The 25454-nt window shown below is 42.4% G+C and overlaps 1 protein-coding gene and 2 long non-coding RNA genes across 4 annotated transcripts; 2 read left to right on the plus strand and 1 right to left on the minus strand.

The window, feature by feature from the left end:
- On the plus strand, window positions 1-24291 carry LOC118368374 (glycine-rich protein 1-like). 2 transcript variants are annotated; one of them, XM_052496905.1, is made up of 13 exons: window positions 3-284; window positions 681-1097; window positions 4991-5035; window positions 5464-5559; window positions 6853-6897; window positions 7102-7263; window positions 7428-7562; window positions 7638-7781; window positions 8116-8247; window positions 21194-21328; window positions 21404-21556; window positions 21877-22011; window positions 22103-24291. In XM_052496905.1, exons 2-13 carry the CDS (start codon window positions 770-772, stop codon window positions 22222-22224), a joined length of 1632 nt encoding a protein of 543 aa, XP_052352865.1. In that variant the 5' UTR covers window positions 3-284; window positions 681-769; the 3' UTR covers window positions 22225-24291. The 2 variants fall into 2 exon arrangements, with proteins under 2 accessions (XP_052352866.1, XP_052352865.1); XM_052496906.1 differs by lacking the exon at window positions 8116-8247 and having other exon boundaries at window positions 1-284.
- On the minus strand, window positions 4626-24959 carry LOC118368377 (uncharacterized). Its single transcript, XR_008093087.1, has 3 exons — window positions 24315-24959; window positions 21738-22201; window positions 4626-7736 (listed from the first exon to the last, which is right to left on the minus strand). It is a non-coding gene; the product is annotated as an uncharacterized LOC118368377 (long non-coding RNA).
- On the plus strand, window positions 12937-18187 carry LOC118368376 (uncharacterized). Its single transcript, XR_004822318.2, has 2 exons — window positions 12937-13283; window positions 18026-18187. It is a non-coding gene; the product is annotated as an uncharacterized LOC118368376 (long non-coding RNA).
- Window positions 24960-25454: the final 495 nt, after the last annotated feature.

Consider the following 25454-nt stretch of genomic DNA (forward strand, 5'->3'; position numbering starts at 1 on the left):
GAAATGAGTACTGGGCGGAGATCTTGTTCCTGAAGCTGGAAAGTGAAACTGAGAAAACCATTTAGAATGCGTGTTGCTGCTTGTAGCTGGAAGGTTAACATTATCACGTTTGTAAAATTACTATCATCATTATAACCGATGTGTGCTGTTACCTCGACCAATCGGATGGCACGCATGTAGGGTGGTCGGCAAAATAATGTTGAGTACAGACTATTATTATAACTTTCTCAAAGGGGTGACGACGAATTAAAAAACAGAAAAAGTTTGAATACCACTGACTTAAGGTAATGTATGTGTGAGCTTACTTGTGTTTACGTAGTGTTTTCAATATTAAAGTTAGTCATTTGTAATTTAGGGGTGTGCTTTCAATATTCAACTACATCATCTGTTATAGATGTTGTTTCAAGATCCGATGTGGGCATTCGTTTTTCGATGCGTAGTGATTTGCTTTTACAGTAGACGCGTTATGTTTCAACGTTCCATGTGACCTTTTGTTATTAGATGTGTTTCGCATTCAAGATTTGTTGTCATCATTTTACATTTGAATTGTGGCACAATAATGTTCCAAATACAGTACTTTCCTTTAACTCTATAGAGTTAGAGTGCACTTTGCCCCGCATTTTGAAATGTGTGTGTAATGAGAGAGTCAAATGCTGTAACTTTTCTCCCACTGTTTGCAGTTTGCATCTAAATTTCACCTGAAGTTCCACCAACCCTGACTGAGAATTTGACTGAAGCCCAAAGCGGTTAAACCCCAAAGCAAACGAAGATGGCACCAAAAATAAACTCGTCTCCACCAACCAAATTTCTGCTGGTACCCGGTGAGCCGCAGGAGCCTTGGAATGACTGGATAGAATATTTTGAGTTGTACATAAGAGGCTCGCCAGAGGAAGAGAAGATAGCACTGTTAAACATTTACCTTGGGAAGGAGGGACTGCGCATCTTAAATACTTTGACAACTATTGAAACATATGCAGCAATGATTGATGCCCTCAATGCTTACTTCAGCAATGCTCAGGAGCCTCGGGACTGTCAGGAGCCTCAGGACTGTCAGGAGCCTCAGGACCTGGATGATTCACAAAGAATCAAACAGAACAGTGAGTCAAACAGAACTTCCCAAAACTATCACAATTCTGATCACCATATTCAACATTTGTACTAATAGCAACATGCACCCATAATGTTTAAAGTTCATAAATACTTATGAAAACATTTAATAGTTGGCCAGGGAGTGTTAAGTACAAAACACTTTGGAATTTACCAAAACAGAACATAATGTGTTGAATCCAGGTCACAGCAACATGTCTGTATCCATCCAAGTATTATCTCACTGAGATAAAGCCCACCAAACTCACAAAGCCAACTCCATGACACTCATAGGTGGTATTCAGTAGTATTAAGTATGACTAGCAATCCTGGAAAATATCCATAATAATGTGTTTTGTGTCATGGATATTTTCCAGGTAGTAAATATAGGGCTTCTATTAGGATAGCTGTGAGGCTCTAGTGCACAATGTAATGATATCTTGGTAATATATGAAGGGTGGACTGGAGGAGGGGTGGGCAAACTTTATTGGCTCGAGGGCCACATCGGGATTTTGAAATTCAACGGAGTGCCACATTTTTGGGGGGACCAATTGTTTGTTAAAATCAATTTGTGGGGGCTTCCCGAGTGGCGCAGCGGTCTAAGGCACTGCATCACTGTTCTTGAGGTGTCACTACAGACCGGGGTTTGATCCCAGGCTGTGTCACAGCTGGCCGTGACTGGGAGACCCATGAGGCGGTGCACAATTGTCCCAGCGTCATCCGGGTTAGGAGAGAGTTTGGCAGGTCAAGATTTTCTTGTCCCATCGCGCTCCAGCAATCCTGTGGCGAGCCGGGTGCATGCACGCTGACATGGTCACCAGGTGTACGCTGTTTTCTCCGACACATTGGTGCGGCTGGCCTCCTGGTTAAGCGGGCATTGTGTCAAGAAGCAGTGCGGGTCGCGTTTCGACGGACGCACGGCTCTCCACCTTCACTTTTCCAGAGTCCATCCGGGAGTTGCAGTGATGGGACAAGACTAACTACTGTCGTGGAAATATTCAGTCAATCATATTTCTCAAATACCGGAGCCTGCGAGTTCAAATGGACATTTATTACAACATAATAAAAGCTGAGCTGGTTCATGAAATCAAGTCACTTTCACTCTTGGTACATACTTCTTATACATTTTTCCTCCTTAAGTCACACTCATAGTAACTCCTCTTAATGACTCATCCCCTCTGGCGTTTAGCCACCATTAGCTTATCGCCTTATTCATTTTAGTTTGGTTTCATATTAGGGCATGGAAACTGTAGAGCCACACCTATAGTTCAAAAATATGTCACCTTAAGACAGGTGCATGCATGTAGGACCACAGCAACAGTCCTTGGCACTTTACAGAAATAGGCAGACATGTCATCCTGCCAACTCCTCTGAAAGGGACACCCATGATCTGGAAAAAAAAACCAAGAGGTGTAACCATAGCAACAGTACATATTAGGCCATAACACAGTTAAAGAAATAACCAGTCTTGTCCACTCCCCAGACAGGTGCATGTCTAATGGTGTCTAATGACATAGAGCACTAGTTTTGCTGACTATCCTGAAATGTATAATGGCCACACATGTTCTGAAAAATTCTCAATACTTCCAATTGTATTCCACGAAATTGGGGAGAAAAAAGGGCTAGAAAAAATGTACATGTTTTGCGAGCCATACTTTTCCCCCCTTGGATTAGATGGTTTATGAGTAAAATGCACCCTTTTAACCTTTCAAATCCCAAATAGTGAGTAGCTAGTTTACTATCTGTCACGATCGTTGTCAGGGAAATGACCGGACCAAGGTGCAGCGTGGCGAGCGTACATTTATTTTTATTAAGAATGTTGCCAAAAAAAGCAAGAATAAACACGACCGTGAAGCTTACTAGGGCTATATGGGCCACTAACAAAGTAAACTACCCACAACTAAGGTGGAAAAACAGGCTGCCTAAGTATGATTCCCAGTCAGAGACAACAATAGACAGCTGTCCCTGATTGAGAACCATACCCGGCTAAAACATAGAAACAGAAAACATAGAAAGAAATAAACTAGAATGCCCACCCATGTCACACCCTGGCCTAACCAAAATAGAGAACCAAAATAGAGAACCAAAACCTGACTCTATAGGGGAGGGTCCAGGTGGGCATCTACTTCGATGGTGGCTCCGGTGCGGGACGCAGACCCCGCTCCACCTCCGGATCCCCCCACTTTGGTGGCACCTCTGAACTAGGGACCCTTGCTGCAGGCCCCGGACGGGGGACCCTCGCTGGAGGCTCCAGACTGCGGATCTATGCTGGAGGCTCCGTGCCATGGATCCTCACTGCAGGCTCCGGGCCATGGATCATCACTGGAGGCTTTGTGCCATGAATCATCACTGGAGGCTTTGTGCCATGAATCATCACTGGAGGCTTTGTGCCATGAATCATCACTGGAGGCTTTGTGCCATGAATCATCACTGGAGGCTTTGTGCCATGAATCATCACTGGAGGCTTCGTGCCATGAATCATCACTGGAGGCTTCGTGCCATGGATCATCACTGGAGGCGTCGTGCCATGGATCATCACTGGAGGCGTCGTGCCATGGATCATCACTGGAGGCGTCGTGCCATGGATCATCACTGGAGGCTTCGTGCCATGGATCATCACTGGAGGCTTCGTGCCATGGATCATCACTGGAGGCTTCGTGCCATGGATCATCACTGGAGTGAGGAGACGTATAGGCAGCCTGGTGTGTGGAGCTGCCACAGGGCTTACCAGGCTGGGGAGACATACTGGAGGCCTGGTTTGCGAGCAGGCACAGGACTCACCAGGCTGGGGAGACATACTGGAGGCTTGGTTCTTGGAGTAGGCACCGGATACACTGGGCGGTGGAGGCGCACTGGAGGTCTCGAGAGCCTGCACAACACATCCTGGCTGGATGCTCACCTTCACTCGGCAAATGCGGGGCACTGGCACAGGACACACTGGGCTGTGCAGACGCACCGGAGACACAGCGCGCAGAGCCGGCGCAGGATATACTGGGCCGAAGAGATGTACTGGAGGCCAGGCGCGCTGAGCCGGCACCATCCATCCTGGCTAGATGCCCACTCTAGCCCATCCATTGCGGGGAGCTGGAATGTAGCGCACCGGGCTGTGAACGCGCATTGGAGACACCTTGCGCTCCACCCCATAACACGGTGCCTGACCAGTACCACTCTCCCTACAGTAAGCACAAGGAGTTGGCTCAGGTCTCCAACCTGACTCAGCCAATCTCCTCGTGTGTGTCCCCCAAAACATTGGGGGAGGCCTCCCGGTGTTTCGTGCCAGCCGTGACCCTGTGTAATCCTGGGCCCTTTTACTCGCTGCCTCCGCCTTCCTCGCTGCTTCCACCTGCTCCCACGGCAGGCGATCCTTTCCCGCCAGGATCTCCTCCCACGTCCAGGATCCTTTCCCATTCAGGATGTCCTCCCATGTCCATTCCTCCAGAAAACGCTGCTCCTCTCGGCCACGCCGCTTGTTCCATTTGTGGTGGGCAGTTCTGTCACGGACGTCGTCAGGGAAATGACCGGACCAAGGTGCAGCGTGGTGAGCGTACATTTTCCTTTATTGAGAATGTCACCAACAAAACAAGAAACACCAAAAACGACTGTGACGCTTACTAGGGCTATATGGGCCACTAACAAAGTCAACTACCCACAACTAAGGTGGAGAAACAGGCTGCCTAAGTATGATTTCCAATCAGAGACAACGATAGACAGCTGTCCCTGATTGAGAACCATACCCGGCCAAATCATAGAAACAGAAAACATAGAAATAAAGAAACTAGTGACACTATCAACAAATTACAGGTTACTGTTGTGAATAACAAGTTGACTTACTGGCTAACACATTACAGTATCTTTATCAACAAGCCGGATATCATAAAAGACCAATATTTTATTTTCTAATTAGGAAAAAGGATGATCATTACAGGAGCAGCAGCAACAATGGGTGCAGGTAAGATAATCTATTTAGTCTTTCTATTTTAGTATTTCTATTTGATCCAATAACTCCACCTATATATGATTGATCTGTATTATATTTGTTGATTTTTGCAAAAAAAAACATTTTAAACATACTTTTGATAAGTTCAAACAATGTAAATGGAACAATAATTGCCAGAATAAGAAACACAATATAAATGGCACAATGATTGTCAGTATAAGATAAGGAATCTCTAGTCTATGCTCTGAACATTATTGGTTAAGCCCTTTCTAGGTGTTACCTTCAAATAATTTCACAGTTGTGTTCCTACTTTCTTTTGTCATTTAGGCCTAAGTCATTCACATTATAGTGATACCATTGTCAAACCTCGTATAACAGGGAGCCATGTATGTTTTTGGTTGTTTGCTCATTGCATGCTCTTGTCTGCTGGGCCTTCACAGCTGCAGCAGTGGTGGGGGCACCAGTAGCCCTGGGAGTGGCAGGTTTGACTACTGTTGGGGTTGCTGCTGGAGCAACTGCAGGGGGCGCCGCAATAGGTAAAATCAAAGAAAACTTTAATGGCATGATGGAATAAAGGAAGCCAATGGTAGTGTTTGTGATTATACTGTTTAGATCATATGACTTATTGAGTAGAATTTATCATTGATGATTGACTCAGTCGTTTTCTTCTTTGCTCTTATAATGTAATTGATGTGTATCCTGTGTGTATCCATTTTGGGTAACCCATGTTCTTTAGCTCACTGAGCTAAAGCCCACTAAAGTCACAAAGCCACCTCCATGACATTCATAGGTTTAAGTGGTATTCCACATGACCAGAAGTCCTTCAACATATCTATGATGATGCATCAAAAAGCATAATCATAGATTTTTCCCAGGAAGTAAATATAGTATTTCTATTAGGACAGCTATGAGGCTTTCATATGCAGTGTATATAATTATATTTTGGGACTATATGAAGGGTGGGCTGACGGGCTAGAACACTTTTCTTTTTTAAAATCACATTTATTTTTCAATCAAATTGATTTATAAAGCCCTTTTTACATCAGCCGATGTCACATAGTGCAATACAGAAACCCAGCCTAAAACCCCAAACTGCAAGCAATGCCAATTTAGAAGCACGGTGGCTAGGAAAAACTCCCTAGAAAGGCAGGAACCTAGGAAGAAACCTAGAGGAACCAGGCTCTGAGGGGTGGCCAGTCCTCTTCTGGCTGTGCCGGGTGGAGATTATAACAGAACATGGCCAAGATGTTCAAATGTTCATAGATGATCAGCAGGGGCAAATAATAATAATCACAGTGGTTGTGGAGGGTGCAACAGGTCGGCACCTCAGGAGTAAATGTCAGTTGGCTTTTCATAGCTGATCATTCAGAAGTAGAGAGAGAGAGTTAAAAACAGCAGGTCTGGGACAAGGTAGCCCTTCCAGTGAGCAGGTCAGGGTTCCATTGCCGCAGGCAGAACAATTGAAAAGAGAAGCAGCAGGTAGACTGGGGACAGCAAGGAATCATCAGGGCAGGTAGTCCTGAGGCATGGTCCTAGGGCTCAGGTCCTCAGAGATAAGAAAAAGAGTTAGAGGGAGCATACTTAAAATTACACAGGACACCGGGATAAGACAGGATAAATACTTCAGATAAACTGTAACAGACTGATCAAAGCCCCCTGACAAACAGACAATTACAGCATAAAGCCCTTTAACCTTTTGAATCCAAAATGGTGAGTACCTAATTTACAATCAACAACCAAGGTTTCTCTGATGGATTGGGTGAATTACAAGTTGAGTTGCCATAAAAGGAAGTTATCGTAAAATAAGCAATATTTTCTTTACCATTCAGGAACAGGTACAATTGCTGCAGCAGCAACAGCAACAGTGGGAGCAGGTAAGATTATTTATTTAGTCAGCATGAATTCAAATGATCAATTACCAGCTTCAAATAATTTGTATAGATGTACAGTATTGCTACTTTGTTTTGTTGTTTAGGCCAAACATTCACATGACAGTGGTACTATTGTCAACCTCCTATAACATGAGGCCAGGTATGTTTCTGGTTGCTTGCTCAAGTGTTTCTGCTGGGCCTTCATAGTTGCGGCAGTGGCAATGGCACCAGTTGTCCTAGGAGCGATAGGATTCACTGCTGGTGGGATTGCTGCTGGATCATATGCAGCAAGCATGATGTCTGCAGCGGCCGTGGTAAATGGAGGTGGGGTAGCAGCAGGGGGTCTTGTTGCTGCTCTACAGACGGCAGGTAAATACGAAGAATCCTACAATCTTTCGATGAAATAAAGATAGCCAATGTTGGTGTTTGTGATGTCATAAATTACTAAATCACATGACTTGATGTCGTTTATCATTGCTGTTTGGATTTCTTTTTATGTGGGACAGTGACAGATGTGTATGTGGTCAACCTAGGTGCTGCAGGGCTTTCAGGAGTGGCTACAGCGGCGGTGGGAGGTGCTGGAGCTGCGATTAGTGGAGCCTTGGGATGGGTGGCCGCAGGAGCAGGGTTGTCAGGAGCGGCAGCAGCTACTACAGCAGCTACGGCAGGTGTGTGAGTGGCAGTGTAATGTAAGCAAGTTTGTTTCTCATATATGGGATAGTGACGTGTGTGGTCTTCTCTAGGTGCTGCAGGGCTCTCTGCAACGGCTACAGCAGCCGCAGGAGGTGTTGGAGCAGCAGTTGGGGGAACAGCAGGATGGCTGGCTTCAAGGACTTGGACACCTGAAAAGGAGGAAGGAAAAGATACAGGAGCAGCTACAGCAGGAGGTTTGTCAGATTCATTTATCATTGATTAATTGGTCTTGTAAGTCAAATTAATGTTTGTCCTCTAGTGCCAAGGACTGTATAGGCTAAGGCTGGTTCTTGTAGGTAAGCTACCACTATGGGGCAGTAGTCAAAGTGCAAGCAGTAGTTGTCACTTTATTGCATACATGAAAGGACAAGGTACTTTTGGTAGGTAAGGTAAATGCTTGATCAGGTGTGGTGAGTTGCAGGGAGGGGGCGTGGCCTGAAGGTAATTGGGATAAGAGCCATGATCCTTCACAACAGTAAGTATGTTTGTATCGTATGTGGGACAGCAATGTGTGTGGTCTTCCTCTAGGTGCTGCAGGGCTTTCAGGAGAGTCTACAGAGGCTGTGGGAGGTGTTAGAGCAGCAGTTGTTGGAGCGTCTGAAGGGGAGGGAGGAGTCGAGGAGAGAGAGCTTTCAGGAACGACTACAGCAGCTACAGAAGGTGTGTGGGGAGTCATTTATCATTTTAACTGGTAATGTAAGGATATTTGTGTCTTGTATGTGGAACAGCGATTTGTGTGGTCTTCATCTAGGTGCTGCAGGGCTTTCAGGAGAGGCTACAGAGGCTGTGGGAGGTGTTAGAGCAGCAGTTGGTGGAGCGGCAGAATGGCTGTTCTGGCTGACGTCTAAAAAGGAGGGAGGAGAGTAAAGAGGGAAGAGAGGAAGAGAAGAGATCCCGGAAGAAAAAATAACATATTGATACTGCAACATTCATGAAAGTGTTTTGAATGATTTCATAATGGTGTTATGAGTGCATGTGTATACCCCCTTTGGTGTTGCCAAACATACATATATATCCACTCAACATGTGGTTAGAGCGTTGGGCCAGTAACCGAGCGGTTGCTGGAACGAATCCCCAAGCTGACAAGGTAAAAAGAAGTCGTTCTGCCCGTGAGAAAGGTAGTTAACCCAGTTCCCCGGACGCGGAAGACGTGGATGTTGATTTAGGCAGCCCCCCTGCACAAAGCATATTCTGTTTTAGGGATTAATATGAATTTAAAATAATTTGACATGTTTTGTATGAATCAGGTCATGAACATATGGACTTTGAAATGAACAAGGGAGAGGTTAAATGTAGGCTAAGTCTGGCATAAGCATGCAGCCATAGAGTCCTACGATCGTAACGATACATACGTTCAAGCTTTTGGCAGCTACTGTATCTGTCTCCATACCAGATAGCTGCCAAATGGTTGAACATACTGTAGGTATCATTAGGATTCCGCAAGACACCAGTACTAAAAATGATAGCCTAAATTGCAATGCCTACAAGTTGAAGGCCTATTTGTTTATTTGGATAGGCCTAAATTAAACATTGAATTATTCAAGTAATAGGCTTAAGAACTTTGGAGAATTTAGATTATTTTGAATACACACTTGGATTTCAATAAACAAATGGATAAGACTGTTCTATTCTCTTTTGATTTAGTTCCTATTGCAACTCAGACAAATGACAGAATGGATGACATACTGACTGACTGAACTGAATGAAGGATGAATTAAATGTTAAAATAGGTTGATGAGTTGCACGCATCATGCATGCTCTGCACTTTATTTGGCTAGTAGTCAAATAGGCCTACATTTGAGTATATATGATTGCATGCCTTCAGAAGGGCATCTTCTGGCTTTACTCAAATTATTACCTAAAAATGATCAATTGAAAGTGTGGGTTCACAGCTCCAATCCAGATGTGTTGTTCATTACTGAGACGTGGTTAAGAAAGAGTATGTTGAACACTGATATTAACCTTTTAGTTTATAACGTTTTTTGGCAAGACAGATCTTCCCAAGGTGGTGGTGGAGTGGCAATCTTTACCAAGGAACATCATCAGTGCTCGGTTGTCTCCACCAAGTCTGTCCCCAAACAATTTGATTTGCTGGTTTAAAGCATTAAACTTTCAAATAGCTCTTTGTTGACTGTTGCTGGGTGTTATTGTCCTCCATCAGCACCGGCCTGTACCCTACCTGCCCTAAGCTCTCTCCTGGTCCCTTACATTAAGTCTGAATTTGTCAAGCTAGATGACCTAAACTGGGACATACTTAAACCACCTGACCAAGTCCTAAAGCAATGGGACTCCCTAAATCTTTCTCAGATTATTACCAATCCAACAAGGTATGACTCCAAACACACACAAAAGGCTACTCTCCTTGATGTTATCCTCACAAATAATCCTGATAGGTATCAGTCTGGTGTTTTCTTTAATGACCTGAGTGATCACTGTTTTACAGCCTTTGTTTGTAATGGCTGCACAGTGAAACGACCTGTCCTGATTTGTCATAGACGTTTGCTAAAAAACTTTACTGAGCAAGCCTTCCTTCATGAACTAGCCTCTGTAACTTGGTATAGAATCAGCTTGATCCCCTCTGTATGAGACGCTTGGAACTTCTTTTTTAATATTTTCAGTGATATTGTCAAAAAACACACCCCCATAAAGAAAATGAGAATTAAAAACAGGTTCAGACCCTGGTTGAACTGTGATCTGTCAAAGTTACTTCACCTCAAGAATTCCATTTGGCGAAAGGCTCAGCATACACATACTCAGGCTGACTAACTCTCGTTCAGGCAAATGAGAAATAAGTGCACTCCGGCTATCCGGAAGGCAGAAGTTAGTTACTTTAAGGAGCAGTTCTCTCTCTGTGGGTCTAACCCCAAGAAGTTCTGGAAAATGGTTAAAGACCTGGAGAATAAACCTTCCTGCTCACCCACTTGGCCAAAAGCCAGGGAAATGCACCGCGGCAAATTATATAAAAATCAAACTTTCACTAAATCACACATGTAAGATACTAAATTGTGGTCCTTCTGTAGCTCAGTTGGTAGAGCATGGCGCTTGTAACGCCAGGGTAGTGGGTTCGACTCCCGGGACCACCCATACGTAGAATGTATGCACACATGACTGTAAGTCGCTTTGGATAAAAGCGTCTGCTAAATGGCATATATTATTTATTATTATTATAAATTAAATCTACGCTCGTTGTGAATCCAGCCAACATGTCGGATTTTTAAAAGGCTTTTCGGCGAAAGCATAAGAAGCTATTATCTGATGATAGCACAACAGTAAACAAAAAAAGTTGAAATTGGGCATGCTATTTATCCAAAAGTGAAAATGTTGCCCCCTATACCTTAAGAAGTTAAGGTGAGAGCCCCTATTATCTCCAAGCCCGTCTCTGACCTTTTTAACCTGTCTCTCCTCTCTGGAGAGGTTCCCATTGCTTGGAAGGCAACCACGGTGCATCCTTTATTTAAAGGTGGAGATCAAGCTGATCCTAACTGTTACAGGCCAATTTCTATTTTGCCCTGTTTATCAAAAGTGTGGGAAAAACTTATCAATAATCTACTGGCTGGCTCTCTTGAAGTCTACAGTATTCTCTCTGGTATGCAATCTGGTTTCCGTTCTGGTTATGGATGTGTCACCGCAACCTTAAAGGTCCTAAATTATATCACTATTGCCCTTGATTCTACGCAATGCTGTGCTGCTACTTTTATTGACTTGGCCAAAGCTTTTGATATGGTAGACCATTCCATTCTTGTGGGCCGGCTAAGGAGTATTGGTGTATCTGAGGAGTCTTTGGCCTGGTTTGCTAACTACCTCTCTCAAAGAGTGCAATGTATAAAGTCAGAACATCTGCTGTCTAAGCCACTGCCTGTCACCAAGGGAGTACCCCAAGGCTCGATCTTAGGCCCCACGCTCTTCTCAATTTACATCAACAAAATAGCTCTCTCATCTATTTATATGCCGATGTCTTATACTAAGCTGGCCCATCCCCGGATTTTGTGTTAAATGCTTTACAACAAAGCTTTATTAGTGTCCAACAATCTTTCTCTGCCCTTAACCTTGTTCTGAACACCTCCAAAACAAAGGTCATGTGGTTTGGTAAGAAAAATGCCCCTCTCCCCACCGGTGTGATTACCTGCTCTGAGGGTTTAGAGCTTGATACAAGCTCATACAAGTACTTGGGAGTATGGCTAGACGGTACACTGTCCTTCCCACAACACATATCAAAGCTGCAGGTTAAAATCTAGACTTCCGATTTTCTCTATCGTAATCGCTCCTCTTTCACCCCAGCTGCCAAACTAAACCTGATTCAGATGAACATCCTACCCATGCTAAATTACGGAGATGTAATTTATTGATCAGCAGGTAAGGGTGCTATGATTCATATAAATCATGTCAAATCATTTTATATTCATATTAACCCCTCAAACAGAATATGCTTTGGCAAGATTTTGAGTGATGAAATAAATGTCTATGGTGCAATATTGAATTAGTCGTATTTTGAGAAGGTGCATGCATGGGGATGTCCACGTCACCCAGTTACATGCCCATGCTGTAGAGACACCTAGCGGACTGCAACTTCACTCTTGTCAGCGTAATACAGCTAGTGCTATCTTGACTTGCACTGGAAAATCCATTACATTAGCGACCTAACTGTGAAGTAAACTCAACTGATGAGTATTAAAGGATGGAGACTAGACTAGAAAATGTGCAGGATACCTCTTTTGGTTTCCCTGACTTCCGTTTTTTATACTGTGTTATGCTTGTTTGCGTAGCACTCCTCACAGGATGTTTGGGGTACGTTTTCTGGGGGGGGGGAGATAAAACTGCCAAAACTCTTAAAGGTACATCAGAATTGCAACACAAGATTTACTCAAGCCTTAAATGTTAGTCCGTAATTGTATGTTCACAGATTAAATTTCATGTTTATGTTTCATGTTTCACACATGGCTATTCTTACAATCCTAACAATTTAAGTATGGGTTTTCTTACGATCCTAACGATACATACGTTCAACCTTTTGGCAGCTATCTGGCTCCATACATAATCCAACCTCTCCCCGTTTTCCAGTCGTTCAGTACAGCACTGTTTCCTATCAATTGAATGTCCCAGAACGTACAAAAGTATTGAACTCAGCCAACTACAATTTAGCTTTCTGCCACATGCAAGTAAATCGACGCTTTTCATTGGCTGATATGCATTTTTAACTGGAGAATCCATTTAACTAAATTGTTGCTAATGTTCGCAAGTACGACACTGAGGTCTCTTAGTTATGTCCAACGTTATCAATGAACAATACATGTTTTTCTTGACCAAATGCGACACAATCCCATTGCCTTCCAGTCAAAAAACTACACTAACCGCGTTGTCTGCATTGCGTCTCATTTCACCCAGGACAAAGTGCAGAGTTGTGTCTCTCGCTTCACATATGCGACTCTGGCTGTAAACCTACACTCACTTCCCTGAAATGGAAACTGGGCGGAGATCTCGTTCCTGAAGCTCGAAAGTGAAAGTATAAAACACATTATAGAAGGCTTGGTGCTTGTTGTAAGCTTGATGGTTAACATTATCACAGGTTTGTAAACCGTGTAAGGCTTATCATTATCGTAACCTATGTGGGCTGTACATGGACCAATGAGATTGCGCGCATGTCGGCCCCTTCCTCAACTGTTCATCGAGTGTGTGCCACGGACACCACCATTTTTGATGTGAGTATTTGCCAATAGCACTACACAGCTGATTCAAATAATGAAAGATTGACGATGAGTTGGTTATTTGAATCAACCATGTTGACTATTAAAAGCAACCCTAATGTGAGGTTCTGTGTTATACACTATAGCCCTTACCATGTCATATGTGATGGAATATTATTTGCTGTTGGCTTGTGTGGGTATATGTGTTATGCAACACAGCTGACTTGAGACATTGTTAACAGTTTCAGAGCCATGGGCCTTTCTCGTGATGGAAAAATACAGAATAACATGAAGACAGGCACTGTGCAATGAGTTGTGAGGGCACATTCAGAACGTAGTGTTGCGGGAACAAACGGTCTTTTGTTAGATAACAGGAGCCAGGTGTGAGATAACTGTATTGAGTGTGTGAGCGCATAGATATTCTACACAACTACAACGACTGACCGCTGAAGCGCTTAGGAGGCTGAGACCAGCCTGTGCGCCAACAATCAACGATAAGGCTGAGTGAGTTTAAACCATGCCCAGTCTCTACTCTGACAGGCCGGCTCGGAAGCAGGAACTACTTCTGTCAAGAGTATATTATAATATCTTTGTCAGGAACAAGTCAGTTCTCTGTTTGCCCTGCGAGGTGGGACAGAGAGCCCCTGTATATGAAAATTGCATGTACCACTTAATGCTTAGCTAATAAAAAAGACAGTATACAATCGGTGACTCAATGTCATATTTATCCTGATACCAGATTCGAATTGACGCAACCCTAACACTAACCAGAAACCGTGGATGGATGGCGGCATTCGCACAAAACTGAAAGCGCGACCCACCGCATTTAACCATGGAAAGAGGTCTGGGAATATGTCTGAATATAAACAGTGTAACTATTCCCTCCGTAAGGCAATCAAAAAAGCGAAATGCCAGTATAGGGACAATGTGGAGTCACAATTCAACAGCTCAGACACGAGACGTATGTGGCAGGGTCTACATGAAATCACAGACTACAAAATGAAATCCAGCCATGTCACGGACACCAACGTCACACTTCCAGACAAACACCGTTGCCCGCTTTGAGGATAATACAGTACCACCGTAGCAGCCCACTAACAAGGACTGTGCCCCCCCCCCCCTCCTTCTCCTTGGCTGACATGAGTAAAAGATTTAAACGTGGTAACCCTCGCAAGGCTGCTGGCCCAGACGGCATTCCTAGCCGCGTCCTCAAAGCATGCGCAGACCAGCTGGCTGGTGTGTTTACGGACATATTCAGTCGCTCCCTATCCCAGTCTGTTGTCCCCACATGCTTCAAGATGGCTAGCATTGTTCCTGTACCCAAAAGGAAAAGACAATTGAACTAAATGACTACCGCCCCATAGCACTCACTTCTGTCATCATAAAGTGCTTTGAGAGACTAGTCAAGGATCATATCACCTCCACCTTACCGGCCACCCTAGACCCACTTCAGTTTACATACCGCCCCAACAGGTCCACAGACGATGCAATCGCCACCACACTGCCCTATCCCATCTGGACAAAATAAATACCTATGTAAGAATGCTGTTCATTGACTACAGCTCAGCATTCAACACCATAGTACCCTCCAAGCTCATCATCAAGCTGGAGGACCTGGGTCTCAACCCCACCCTGTACAATTGGGTCCTGGACTTTGACGGGCTGCCCCCAGTTGGTGAAGGTAGGAAACAGCATCTCCAATTCGCTGACCCTCAACACACATTCGCTGACCCTCAACACAATTCGCTGACCCTCAACACACATAGGTAAATTACCTCCCACCCCACCCTGCTGGAGAAACAGATGAGACCCTGGAGAGGGAGTGAGTGGAGCTACTGGGAGAAGTACAAATATGTGACAACTACAACATTGTGAGTGCCAAAATGTCATTCAGGCCCTTCCTTTGAAAGACTTAGAAGAAAGATGCCCAGCCCTGTTTGAGCTCACTCGGGTACAACATACAGCTGAATGAAAATAGTCAATGTAGGTAGAAAATGTATATTGATCAAAATATTTTTTCGTCTTGACCTAATATTCTAATCTACAATGAAATATGCATTAAAGATTAGTCAAGATTGGTCTGAACATTCTCACTCTGCACATGCTTTGGGAGGGGTTTCCCAATAGCATTATGGCTCTCAGATCATCTTTTGTCCTTATCTGTTCAGAAGATCCCCCCCCCCCTGGATTTCTGCATAAATTGGTCATAAAATTTGATAGACAGTCTGCTTAAACTAATAACACACAAACAATTACACATTTTCATGTCTTTATTGAACACACTGTGTAAACATTCACAGTGTAGGGTGGGAAAAGTATGTGAACCCTTGGATTTAATAACTGGTTGACCCTCCTTTGGCAGCAACTCAACCAAAGGGTTTCTGTAGTTGCGGATCAGACCTGCACGACGGCCAGGAGGAATTTGACCCTTCCTCTTTACAAAACTGTTTCAGTTCAGCAATATTCTTAGGGTGTATGGTGTGAACCGCTCGCGAGGTCATGCCTCAACATTTTAAATCGGATTGAGGTCAGGACTCTGACTGGACCACTACAGAAGGTGTATTTTCTTCTGTTGAAGCCAGTCTGTAGTTTATTTAGTTCTGATGATTTGGGTCATTATCCTGTTGCATCACCCAACTTCTGTTGAGCTTCAGTTGGCGGACAGATAGCCTTACATTCTCCTGCAAGATGTCTTGATAAACATGGGAATTCATTTTTCCGTCGATGATAGCAAGCTGTCCAGGCCCTGAGGCAGCAAAGCAGCCCCAAATCCTGATGCTCTCTCTACCATAATTTACAGTTGTGATGAGGTTTTGATGTTGGTGTGCTGTGCCTTTTTTTCTCCAGGAACAACTCAACTTTAGTTTAATCTGTCCACAGAATATTTTGCAAGAAGCGCTGTGGAACCTCCAGGTGCTCTTTTGTGAACTTCAGAATTGCAGCAATGTTTTTTTTTGGACAGCAGTGGCTTCTTGTTTAGTGTTTTATGTATCGTAGACTCGTCAACAGAGATGTTAGCATCTTCCAGAGATTTCTGTAAGTCTTTAGCTGACACTCAAGGATTCACCTTAACCTCATTGAGCATTCTGCACTGTGCTCTTGCTGTCATCTTTGCAGGACAGCCACTCCTAGGGAGAGTGGCAACAGTGCTGAACTTTCTCCATTTTAGGCAATTTCTCTGACCGTGGACTGATGAACATCAAGGCTTTTAGAGACCCTTTCCAGCTTTATGCAAGTCAACAATGAATCTTAATGTAGGTCTTCTGAGATCTCTTTTGTTCGAGGCATGGTTCACATCAGGCAATGCTTCTTGTGAATAGCAAACTCAAATTCTGTAACTGTTTTTTATAGGGCAGGGCAGCTCTAACAATCATCTCCTATCTCGTCTCATTGATTGGACTCCAGGTTAGCTGACTCCTGACTACAATTAGCTTTTGGAAAAGCCATTAACCTATAGGGGTTCACATACTTTTTCCAACCTACACTGTGAATGTTTAAATTATGTATTCAATATAGAAAAACACAATCGTGTGTGTTATTAGTTTAAGCACATTGTGTTTGTCTATTGTTGTGACTAAGATGAAGATCAGAACAAATGTTATGACTAATTGATGCAGAAATCCAGGAAATTCCAAAGGGTTCACATACTTTTTCTTGCCACTGTATTTTGTAACAATATGTGCAATGTATGTTTTGAAAAACCATGTTTTAATTACTCTAAAACGGTTTGAATGAGGTATTTGAGCTAAAGTTCATATTGTGCTTTGCCTAAACCTTATGCAGTTGTGAACATCTGAAATAATTTGTAGTCAGGTGCAAGCTTTCTGGATGTACAGGTAACTTTACCTAAGGAGGCAAGGTGTAGTTATACCCAGAATGCTTACAGATGACAAAATAATGAGCTCTCCACAAATGCCTAAGGAGTAGGGTTTAAGGGGCAATTTGAGTTTGAAGAAATTATAACATTTATTTTATAAAAATAAAGATGTTGAAGTTGAACACTGTTTCTTTTTGCTTATTCCCTTGTATAGAAATAACCATTTTTAGTAAATTATTATTATTAAAGTATGTTGAGGCAACTATTTACATCAGCTTTTTAAGTATAGTTGTGAGTATATATTTGAGTAGTAGGAACCCAATTTAAATACATTTTACTAACCTGAATACAATAAGTTACTACATTTGTAGATTAAACATAGAATATCAATTACGATACTGAGAAAATTCAGCAAATTAATCTTACAATAGTAGTTTGGTAACTAATTAAATTAAGTATATATAACTTATAACATTAGTTCTGGGACTTGAAGGACTTAAGCAGGCTAACTGAACCTGATAAAATGAAGTTGGATGAAAGGAAATTTTGAGATCCAGTTGTTTGCACTTAATATATTTGAGTTTGTAATACACTAAAAGTGAAGCATATTATACTTAAAATATCCTCCTTGTTCGATTTACTTAAAAAGCTGATGCAAATAGTTACCTACATTTTCTTAAAGTAAAAGGGACACAATATTTTGTGTAGTGCACCGACCATATCTCTGCCGGTACCCGGTGAGCTGCAGGAGCCTTGGAATGACTGGATAGAATATTTTGAACTGTACATTACACAGGGCAGACATAATAGGCTTGCCAGACGAAGAGAAGATAACATTGTTATGCGCTTGCCTTGGCAATGAGGGACTGTGCATCTTAAATACCCTGACAATGACTGAAACATGTGCAGCAATGATTGATGCCCTCACTGTTTACTTCAGCAATGCTCAGGATCCTCGGGACTGTCAGGATCCTCGGGACTGTCAGGATCCTCGGGACTGTCAGGATCCTCGGGACTGTCAGGATCCTCGGGACTGTCAGGAGCCTCAGGACTGTCAGGAGCCTCAGGACCCAGATGATTCACAAAGAATCAAACAGAACAGTGAGTCGAACAGAACATCCCAAAACTATCACAATTCTGATCATCAAAATGGGAGCACCATATTCAACATTTGTACAAATAGCAACATGCACCCATAATGTTTAATGTTCATAAATACTTATGAAAACATTTAATAGTTGGCCAGAGAGTGTTAAGTACAAAACACGTTTAGAATTTACCAAAACAAACATATATTTAATAACAGAACATAATGTGTTGATTCCAGGTCACAGCAATACAGGTCACATGTCTGCATCCATCTTGGGTCATCTGTATTCCTCTTAAGTATTAGCCCACTGAGCTAAAGCCCACCAAACTCACAAAGCCAACTCAATGACACTCCAAGGTTTCCTGTTGTCAAGTGATATTAAGTATGACTAGCAATCCTGGAAAATATCCATGATGATGTGTTTTGTGTCATGGATATTTTAAAGGTAGTAAAATGTAGGATAGCTGTGTGGACTGAAATGTATAATGGCCACACATGTTCTGGAAAATTCTCAATACTACCAATTGGATACCACGAAATATACATACTTTGCCCCCCGTGGGTTAGAGGATGGTTTTTGAGTAAAATGCACCCTTTTAACCTTTCAAATCCCAAATAGTGAATAGCTAGTTTACTTTCAACACAATACAATAGGTTAGGCTACTGTTGTGGATTAGGTGAATTACGAGGTGACTTGCTGGCTAACAAATACCTGCTTTGTCAACAAGCAGCATATCATAAAAGAGCAATATTTTTTTTCTATTTAGGAAAAAGGATGATCATTACAGGAGCAGCAGCAACCGTGGGAGCAAGTAAGATAATGTATTTAGTCAGCATGAATATTATATTTGATCCAATAACTCTACTAATCTGATTGATCTGTATTATATTTGTTGATTTTTGCTATTAAAAAAACCCCACTGTGGTCAAAATCCATTGTAGACATAAGTTCAAACAATGTAAATGGAACAATAATTGCCAGAATAAGAAACACAATATAAATGGCACAATGATTGTCAGTATAAGATAAGGAATCTCTAGTCTATGCTCTGAACATTATTGGTTAAGCCCTTTCTAGGTGTTACCTTCAAATAATTTCACAGTTGTGTTCCGACTGTCTTTTGTCATTTAGGCCTAAGTCATTCACATTATAGTGATACCATTGTCAAACCTCCTATAACAGGGAGCCATGTATGTTTTTGGTTGTTTGCTCATTGCATGCTCTTGTCTACTGGGCCTTCACAGCTGCAGCAGTGGTGGGGGCACCAGTAGCCCTGGGAGTGGCAGGTTTGACTACTGTTGGGGTTGCTGCTGGAGCAACTGCAGGGGGCGCCGCAATAGGTAAAATCAAAGCTTTAATGGCATGATGGAATAAAGGAAGCCAATGGTAGTGTTTGTGATTATACTGTTTAGATCATATGACTTATTGAGTAGAATTTATCATTGATGATTGACTTAGTCGTTTTCTTCTTTGCTCTTATAATGTAAGGATGTGTATCCTGTGTGTATCCATTTTGGGTAACCCATGTTCTTTGAAACTATTACCCCACTGAGCCAAAACCCACTAAAGTCCCAAAGTCACCTCCATGACACTCATAGGTTTCAAGTGGTATTCAGCATGACCAGAAGTCCTGGAAAATATCTATGATAATGTGTTTTGTGTCAAAAAGCATAATTATAGATGTTTTCCCAGGAAGTAAATGCAGGCTTTCTATTAGGACAGCTATGAGGCTTTCTATTAGGACAGCTATGAGGCTTTCTATTAGGATAGCTATGAGGCTTTCTATTAGGACAGCTATGAGGCTTACTATTAGGACAGCTATGAGGCTTTCTATTAGGATAGCTATGAGGCTTTCTATTAGGATAGCTATGAGGCTTTCTATTAGGATAGCTATGAGGCTTTCTATTAGGATAGCTATGAGGCTTTCTATTAGGATAGCTATGAGGCTTTCTATTAGGACAGCTATGAGGCTTACTATTAGGACAGCTATGAGGCTTTCTATTAGGATAGCTATGAGGCTTTCTATTAGGATAGCTATGAGGCTTTCTATTAGGATAGCTATGAGGCTTTCTATTAGGACAGCTATGAGGCTTTCTATTAGGACAGCTATGAGGCTTTCTATTAGGACAGCTATGAGGCTTTCTATTAGGACAGCTATGAGGCTTTCTATTAGGACAGCTATGAGGCTTTCTATTAGGACAGCTATGAGGCTTTCGTATGCAGTGTATATAATTACATTTTGGGACAATATGAAGGGTGGACTGACGGGCTAGAACATTTTTCTTGAGTAAAAGTCCTTTTAACCTTTTGAATCCAAAATGGTGAGCACCTAGTTTACAATCAACAACCGAGGTTACTGTGATGGATTGGGTGAATTACAAGTTGAGGTGCCATAACCTACTTTTATCATAAAATAAGCAATATTTTCTTTACCATTTAGGAACGGGTACAATTGCTGCAGCAGCAACAGCAACAGTGGGAGCAGGTAAGATTATTTATTTAGTCAGCATGAATTCAAATGATCAATTACCAGCTTCAAATAAGTTGTATAGATGTACAGTATTGCTACTTTGTTTTGTTGTTTAGGCCAAACATTCACATGACAGTGGTACTATTGTCAACCTCCTATAACATGAGGCCAGGTATGGTTTTTGGTTGCTTGCTCAAGTGTTTCTGCTGGGCCTTCATAGTTGCGGCAGTGGCAATGGCACCAGTTGTCCTAGGAGCGATAGGATTCACTGCTGGTGGGATTGCTGCTGGATCATATGCAGCAAGCATGATGTCTGCAGCGGCCGTGGTAAATGGAGGTGGGGTAGCAGCAGGGGGTCTTGTTGCTGCTCTACAGTCAGCAGGTAAATACGAAGAAAGCTACAGTCTTTCGAATGAAATAAAGATGGACAATGGTGGTTCTTGTGATGTCATAAATTACTAAATCACATGACTTGATGTCGTTTATCATTGCTGTTTGGATTTATTTTTATGTGGGACAGTGACAGATGTGTATGTGGTCAACCTAGGTGCTGCAGGGCTTTCAGGAGCGGCTACAGCGGCGGTGGGAGGTGCTGGAGCTGCGATTACTGGAGCCTTGGGATGGGTGGCCGCAGGAGCAGGGCTCTCAGGAGCGGCAGCAGCTACTACAGCAGCTACGGCAGGTGTGTGAGTGGCAGTGTAATGTAAGCAAGTTTGTTTCTCATATATGGGATAGTGACGTGTGTGGTCTTCTCTAGGTGCTGCAGGGCTCTCTGCAACGGCTACAGCAGCCGCGGGAGGTGTTGGAGCAGCAGTTGGGGGAACAGCAGGATGGCTGGCTTCAAGGACTTGGACACCTGAAAAGGAGGAAGGAAAAGAGACAGAAGCAACTACAGCAGCTGCTGCAGGAGGTTTATCAGATTAATTTATCATTGATAAATTGGTCTTGTAAGTCAAATTAATATTTGGCCTCTAGAGCTAAGGACTGTATAGGCTAAGGCTGGTTCATGTAGGTAAGCTACCACTATGGGGCAGTAGTCAAAGTGCAAGAAATATTTGTCACTTTATTGCATACATGAAAAGACAAGGTACTTTTAGTAGGTAAGGTAAAGGCTTGATCAGGTGTGGTGAGTTGCAGGGAGGGGGCGTGGCCAGAAGGTAATTGGGATAAGAGCAGTGAGGATGTTTGTATCTCGTATGTGGAACAGCAATGTGTGTGGTCTTCCTCTAGGTCTTCCTCTAGGTGCCTCAGGAGAGGCTACAAAGGCTGTGGGAGGTGTTAGAGCAGTAGAGTTTGGAGCGTCTGAAGGGGAGGGAGGAGTCGAGGAGAGAGAGCTTTCAGGAACGACTACAGCAGCTGCAGAAGGTGTGTGAGGAGTCATTTATAATTTTAATTGGTAATGTAAGGATATTTGTATCTCGAATGTGGAACCGCGATGTGTGTGGTCTTCATCTAGGTGCTGCAGGGCTTTCAGGAGAGGCTACAGCAGCTGTGGGTCGTGTTAAAACAGCAGTTGGTGGAGCGGCGGGATGGCTGTTCTCAAGAATCAGGACGTCTAAAAAGGAGGGAGGAGAGTAAAGAGGGAGGATGAGAAGAGGGCCCTTTACATAAACTGTTGATGTTATGAATGTTTTTTTTTGTTGCTCCTTAATTATTTACATTTACATTTAAGTCATTTTCTCATTGGAAGATTGCAAGTTCAAACCCCCAAGCTGACAAGGTACAAATCTGTCGTTCTGCCCCTGAACAGGCAGTTAAACCACTGTTCCTAGGCCGTCATTGAAAATAAGAATTTGTTCTTAACTGACTTGCCTAGTTAAAATAAAGCTCAAAATATCATTTTTATTTCAGATTTGAGTTTATTTTAGCAAATATTTTCTCGATAAAAAAACATGAGCATGTGCAGAGTAATAGTTTGTGTGGAGGTGCTGACTAATGACGAATAAACTATCAAAATAAAGTTGCACTCTCCATGTATAAACCCCCAGCAATTTAATGGGTATTTACCAACATTTCGGCATCATTGTGCCTTCCTCAGGGTCTGAGTTTACAGTAAATATTTTCTCAACACTGTTTTCTTGGTTAAAAACTTCTTAGATTTATTTTTTAAGGGCTTGTAAGTAAGCATTTTACTGTAAGGTCTACCCACACCTGTTGTATTTGGTGCATGTGACAAATAACACTTGATTTGATTTTGATTTGAATGATTTCATAATGGTGTTATTTATGAGTGCATATGTAAACCCCCTTTTGGTGTTGCCAAAACACATACTGGTATATACCCACTCAACATGTATTGCAAACAGATGCATGCACATCCACTCAGAAGAACAATTATGCATGTGACAAAATAATTTTTCAAACATACTTTCAAAATAGAGGTCTATTGTATAATGGAAACATGTTTTTTTAGTTGTCACCATACCCAGCCCTTTGACACACCAAACACCTGTTCTGTGTTTGGTGTGTCAAAGGGCTGGGTATGGTGACAACTAAAAAAACATGTTTCCATTATACAATAGACCTCTATTTTGAAAGTATGTTTGAAAAATTATTTTGTCACATGCATAATTGTTCTTCTGAGTGGATGTGCATGCATCTGTTTGCAATACATTATACAATGTGCTTTGCAGGTGTGGTTCCCTTGCACATGCTGAAGAAATGTAATTCAACCACTGCAAACCCTCATACTTCCTGGCAAACAAATTTTCCGGTGGAGTTTCATTCAAATAAGTTTTCAGTACATTTATTTCTAAAGACATCCCTTTAAATTTGCTGAAAAGCATGTCGATTTTTCTCAACAGGCTCACTAGAATATATGGAGAGAATGTTCAGAATTTTAGAGATCAATGAAAGAAAGTAATTTAAATACACACATTCGTCTCACTTCAGCACTAATTAAAAAATACTCTGATCTTGTATATTATTTCGGGTTCGGAAAGAATTTATGAATAAAAAAATCAGAGAATTATATTGGTGAATCAAAAATACGGTGGTTTGATTCATCCTGAAAGTTGACATATTCAATTGGTCAGTCCATTAAATATTGGAAGGTGAGAAAAGTGTACAACAGGGGTTGAACAAGGAGTCCTATAAATCTACCCTAATAATCGTCACTAATTACAGATGACAACAGTCCAGTAGTCGTGAACCGTGCGCCAGACTCCAGGTTTTATACTGCTAGGTATGGTCTGCGTTCCATAACGATTCAAATAGGCTACATGCCCTTAATTATTGCACAACATATAATACGTCAGCATAATATGATCCACTATTGCTAGCAATACTAAAGAACAACCACACAAACGTGACAGAGGAAAGATTTAAAAATGGAATTATGAGTGGCACCTTTAGGCCTAGATTTCCGGGGCTATTTGTTCCAGAAAGAAATTGTTTTTCTGACTGAACCACATCTTTTGACAGTAACGCAGTGTCCCGTTTTGGACGGAAGCTGAACTTTACAATATTATATTTAACCCTGTTTAAAATGAGCAATGTTGAGGTGGTAGAACTGACCAAATGAAATTAATCGTAGACTTATTATAACCTATTCCGTTCTACAGGTTAACATGCTTGGCTCATGTCTGTTATTTCCATATAGACTATGTAACTATTTGTTAAAAAAATAAAAGTGAATTTATTTCATTGGGCTGTATTTATTCACTTACCTACTTAGTTTTTCTATCGTTGTTGCGCTGTCAAGAGGATAACCTGCAAGTTAGTATTTCATTGCACTGTTTACTCCATTTACTCCATGGCGGACTGCAATAGCGTCGAATAGTCCCTGCGATATGCAACTGTTCAGGGAAAACAGGAACCAATACACGCAGCCAGCCAGTCAGGAAAGCAAAGGCCAGCTTTTTCAAGCAGAAATTTGCATCCTGTAGCTCTAACTCAAAAAAGTTCTGAGACACTGTAAAGTCCATGGAGAACAAGAGCACCTCCTCCCAGCTGCCCACTGCACTGAGGCTAGGTAACACGGTCACCACTGATAAATCCATGATAATCGATAACTTCAACAAGCATTTCTCAATGGCTGGTCATGCCTTCCTCCTGGCTCCTCCTACCTCACCAACAGCTCCACCCCCCCTCCCGCAGCTACTCGCCCAAGCCTCCCCAGCTTCTCCTTTACCCAAATCCAGATAGCAGAAGTTCTGAAAGAGCTGCAAAACCTGGACCTGTACAAATCAGCTGGTCTTGACAATCTGGACCCTCTATTTCTGAAACTATCCGCCGCCATTCGCAACCCCTATTACCAGCCTGTTCAACCTCTCTTTCATATCGTCTGAGATCCCCAAGGATTGCAAAGCTGCCGCGGGCATCCCCCTCTTCAAAGGGGGAGACACCCTGGACCCAAACTGCTACAGACCTACAGTGCCTTGCGAAAGTCTTCGGCCCCCTTGAACTTTGCGACCTTTTGCCACATTTCAGGCTTCAAACATAAAGATATAAAACTGTATTTTTTGTGAAGAAACAACAAGTGAGACACAATCATGAAGTGGAAAGACATTTATTGGATATTTCAAACTTTTTTAACAAATGGAAAACTGAAAAATTGGGTGTGCAAAATTATTCAGCCCCCTTAAGTTAATACTTTGTAGCGCCACCTTTTGCTGCGATTACAGCTGTACGTCGCTTGGGGTATGTCTCTATCAGTTTTGCACATCGAGAGACTGAATTTTTTTCCCATTCCTCCTTGCAAAACAGCTCGAGCTCAGTGAGGTTGGATGGAGAGCATTTGTGAACAGCAGTTTTCAGTTCTTTCCACAGATTCTCGATTGGATTCAGGTCTGGACTTTGACTTGGCC

This window comes from Oncorhynchus keta, chromosome 35, assembly GCF_023373465.1.
Source record: "Oncorhynchus keta strain PuntledgeMale-10-30-2019 chromosome 35, Oket_V2, whole genome shotgun sequence".
Taxonomy (NCBI): Eukaryota; Metazoa; Chordata; class Actinopteri; order Salmoniformes; family Salmonidae; genus Oncorhynchus; species Oncorhynchus keta.

Excerpts from the sequence above, each read along its gene's own strand:
- LOC118368374 (XM_052496905.1), top strand. The coding sequence starts at position 770 with ATGGCACCAAAAATAAACTCGTCTCCACCAACCAAATTTCTGCTGGTA. Across the intron at positions 7,563-7,637 it reads TACTACAGCAGCTACGGCAG|GTGCTGCAGGGCTCTCTGCA; the intron begins GTGTGTGAGTGG and ends GGTCTTCTCTAG. Across the intron at positions 21,329-21,403 it reads TACTACAGCAGCTACGGCAG|GTGCTGCAGGGCTCTCTGCA; the intron begins GTGTGTGAGTGG and ends GGTCTTCTCTAG.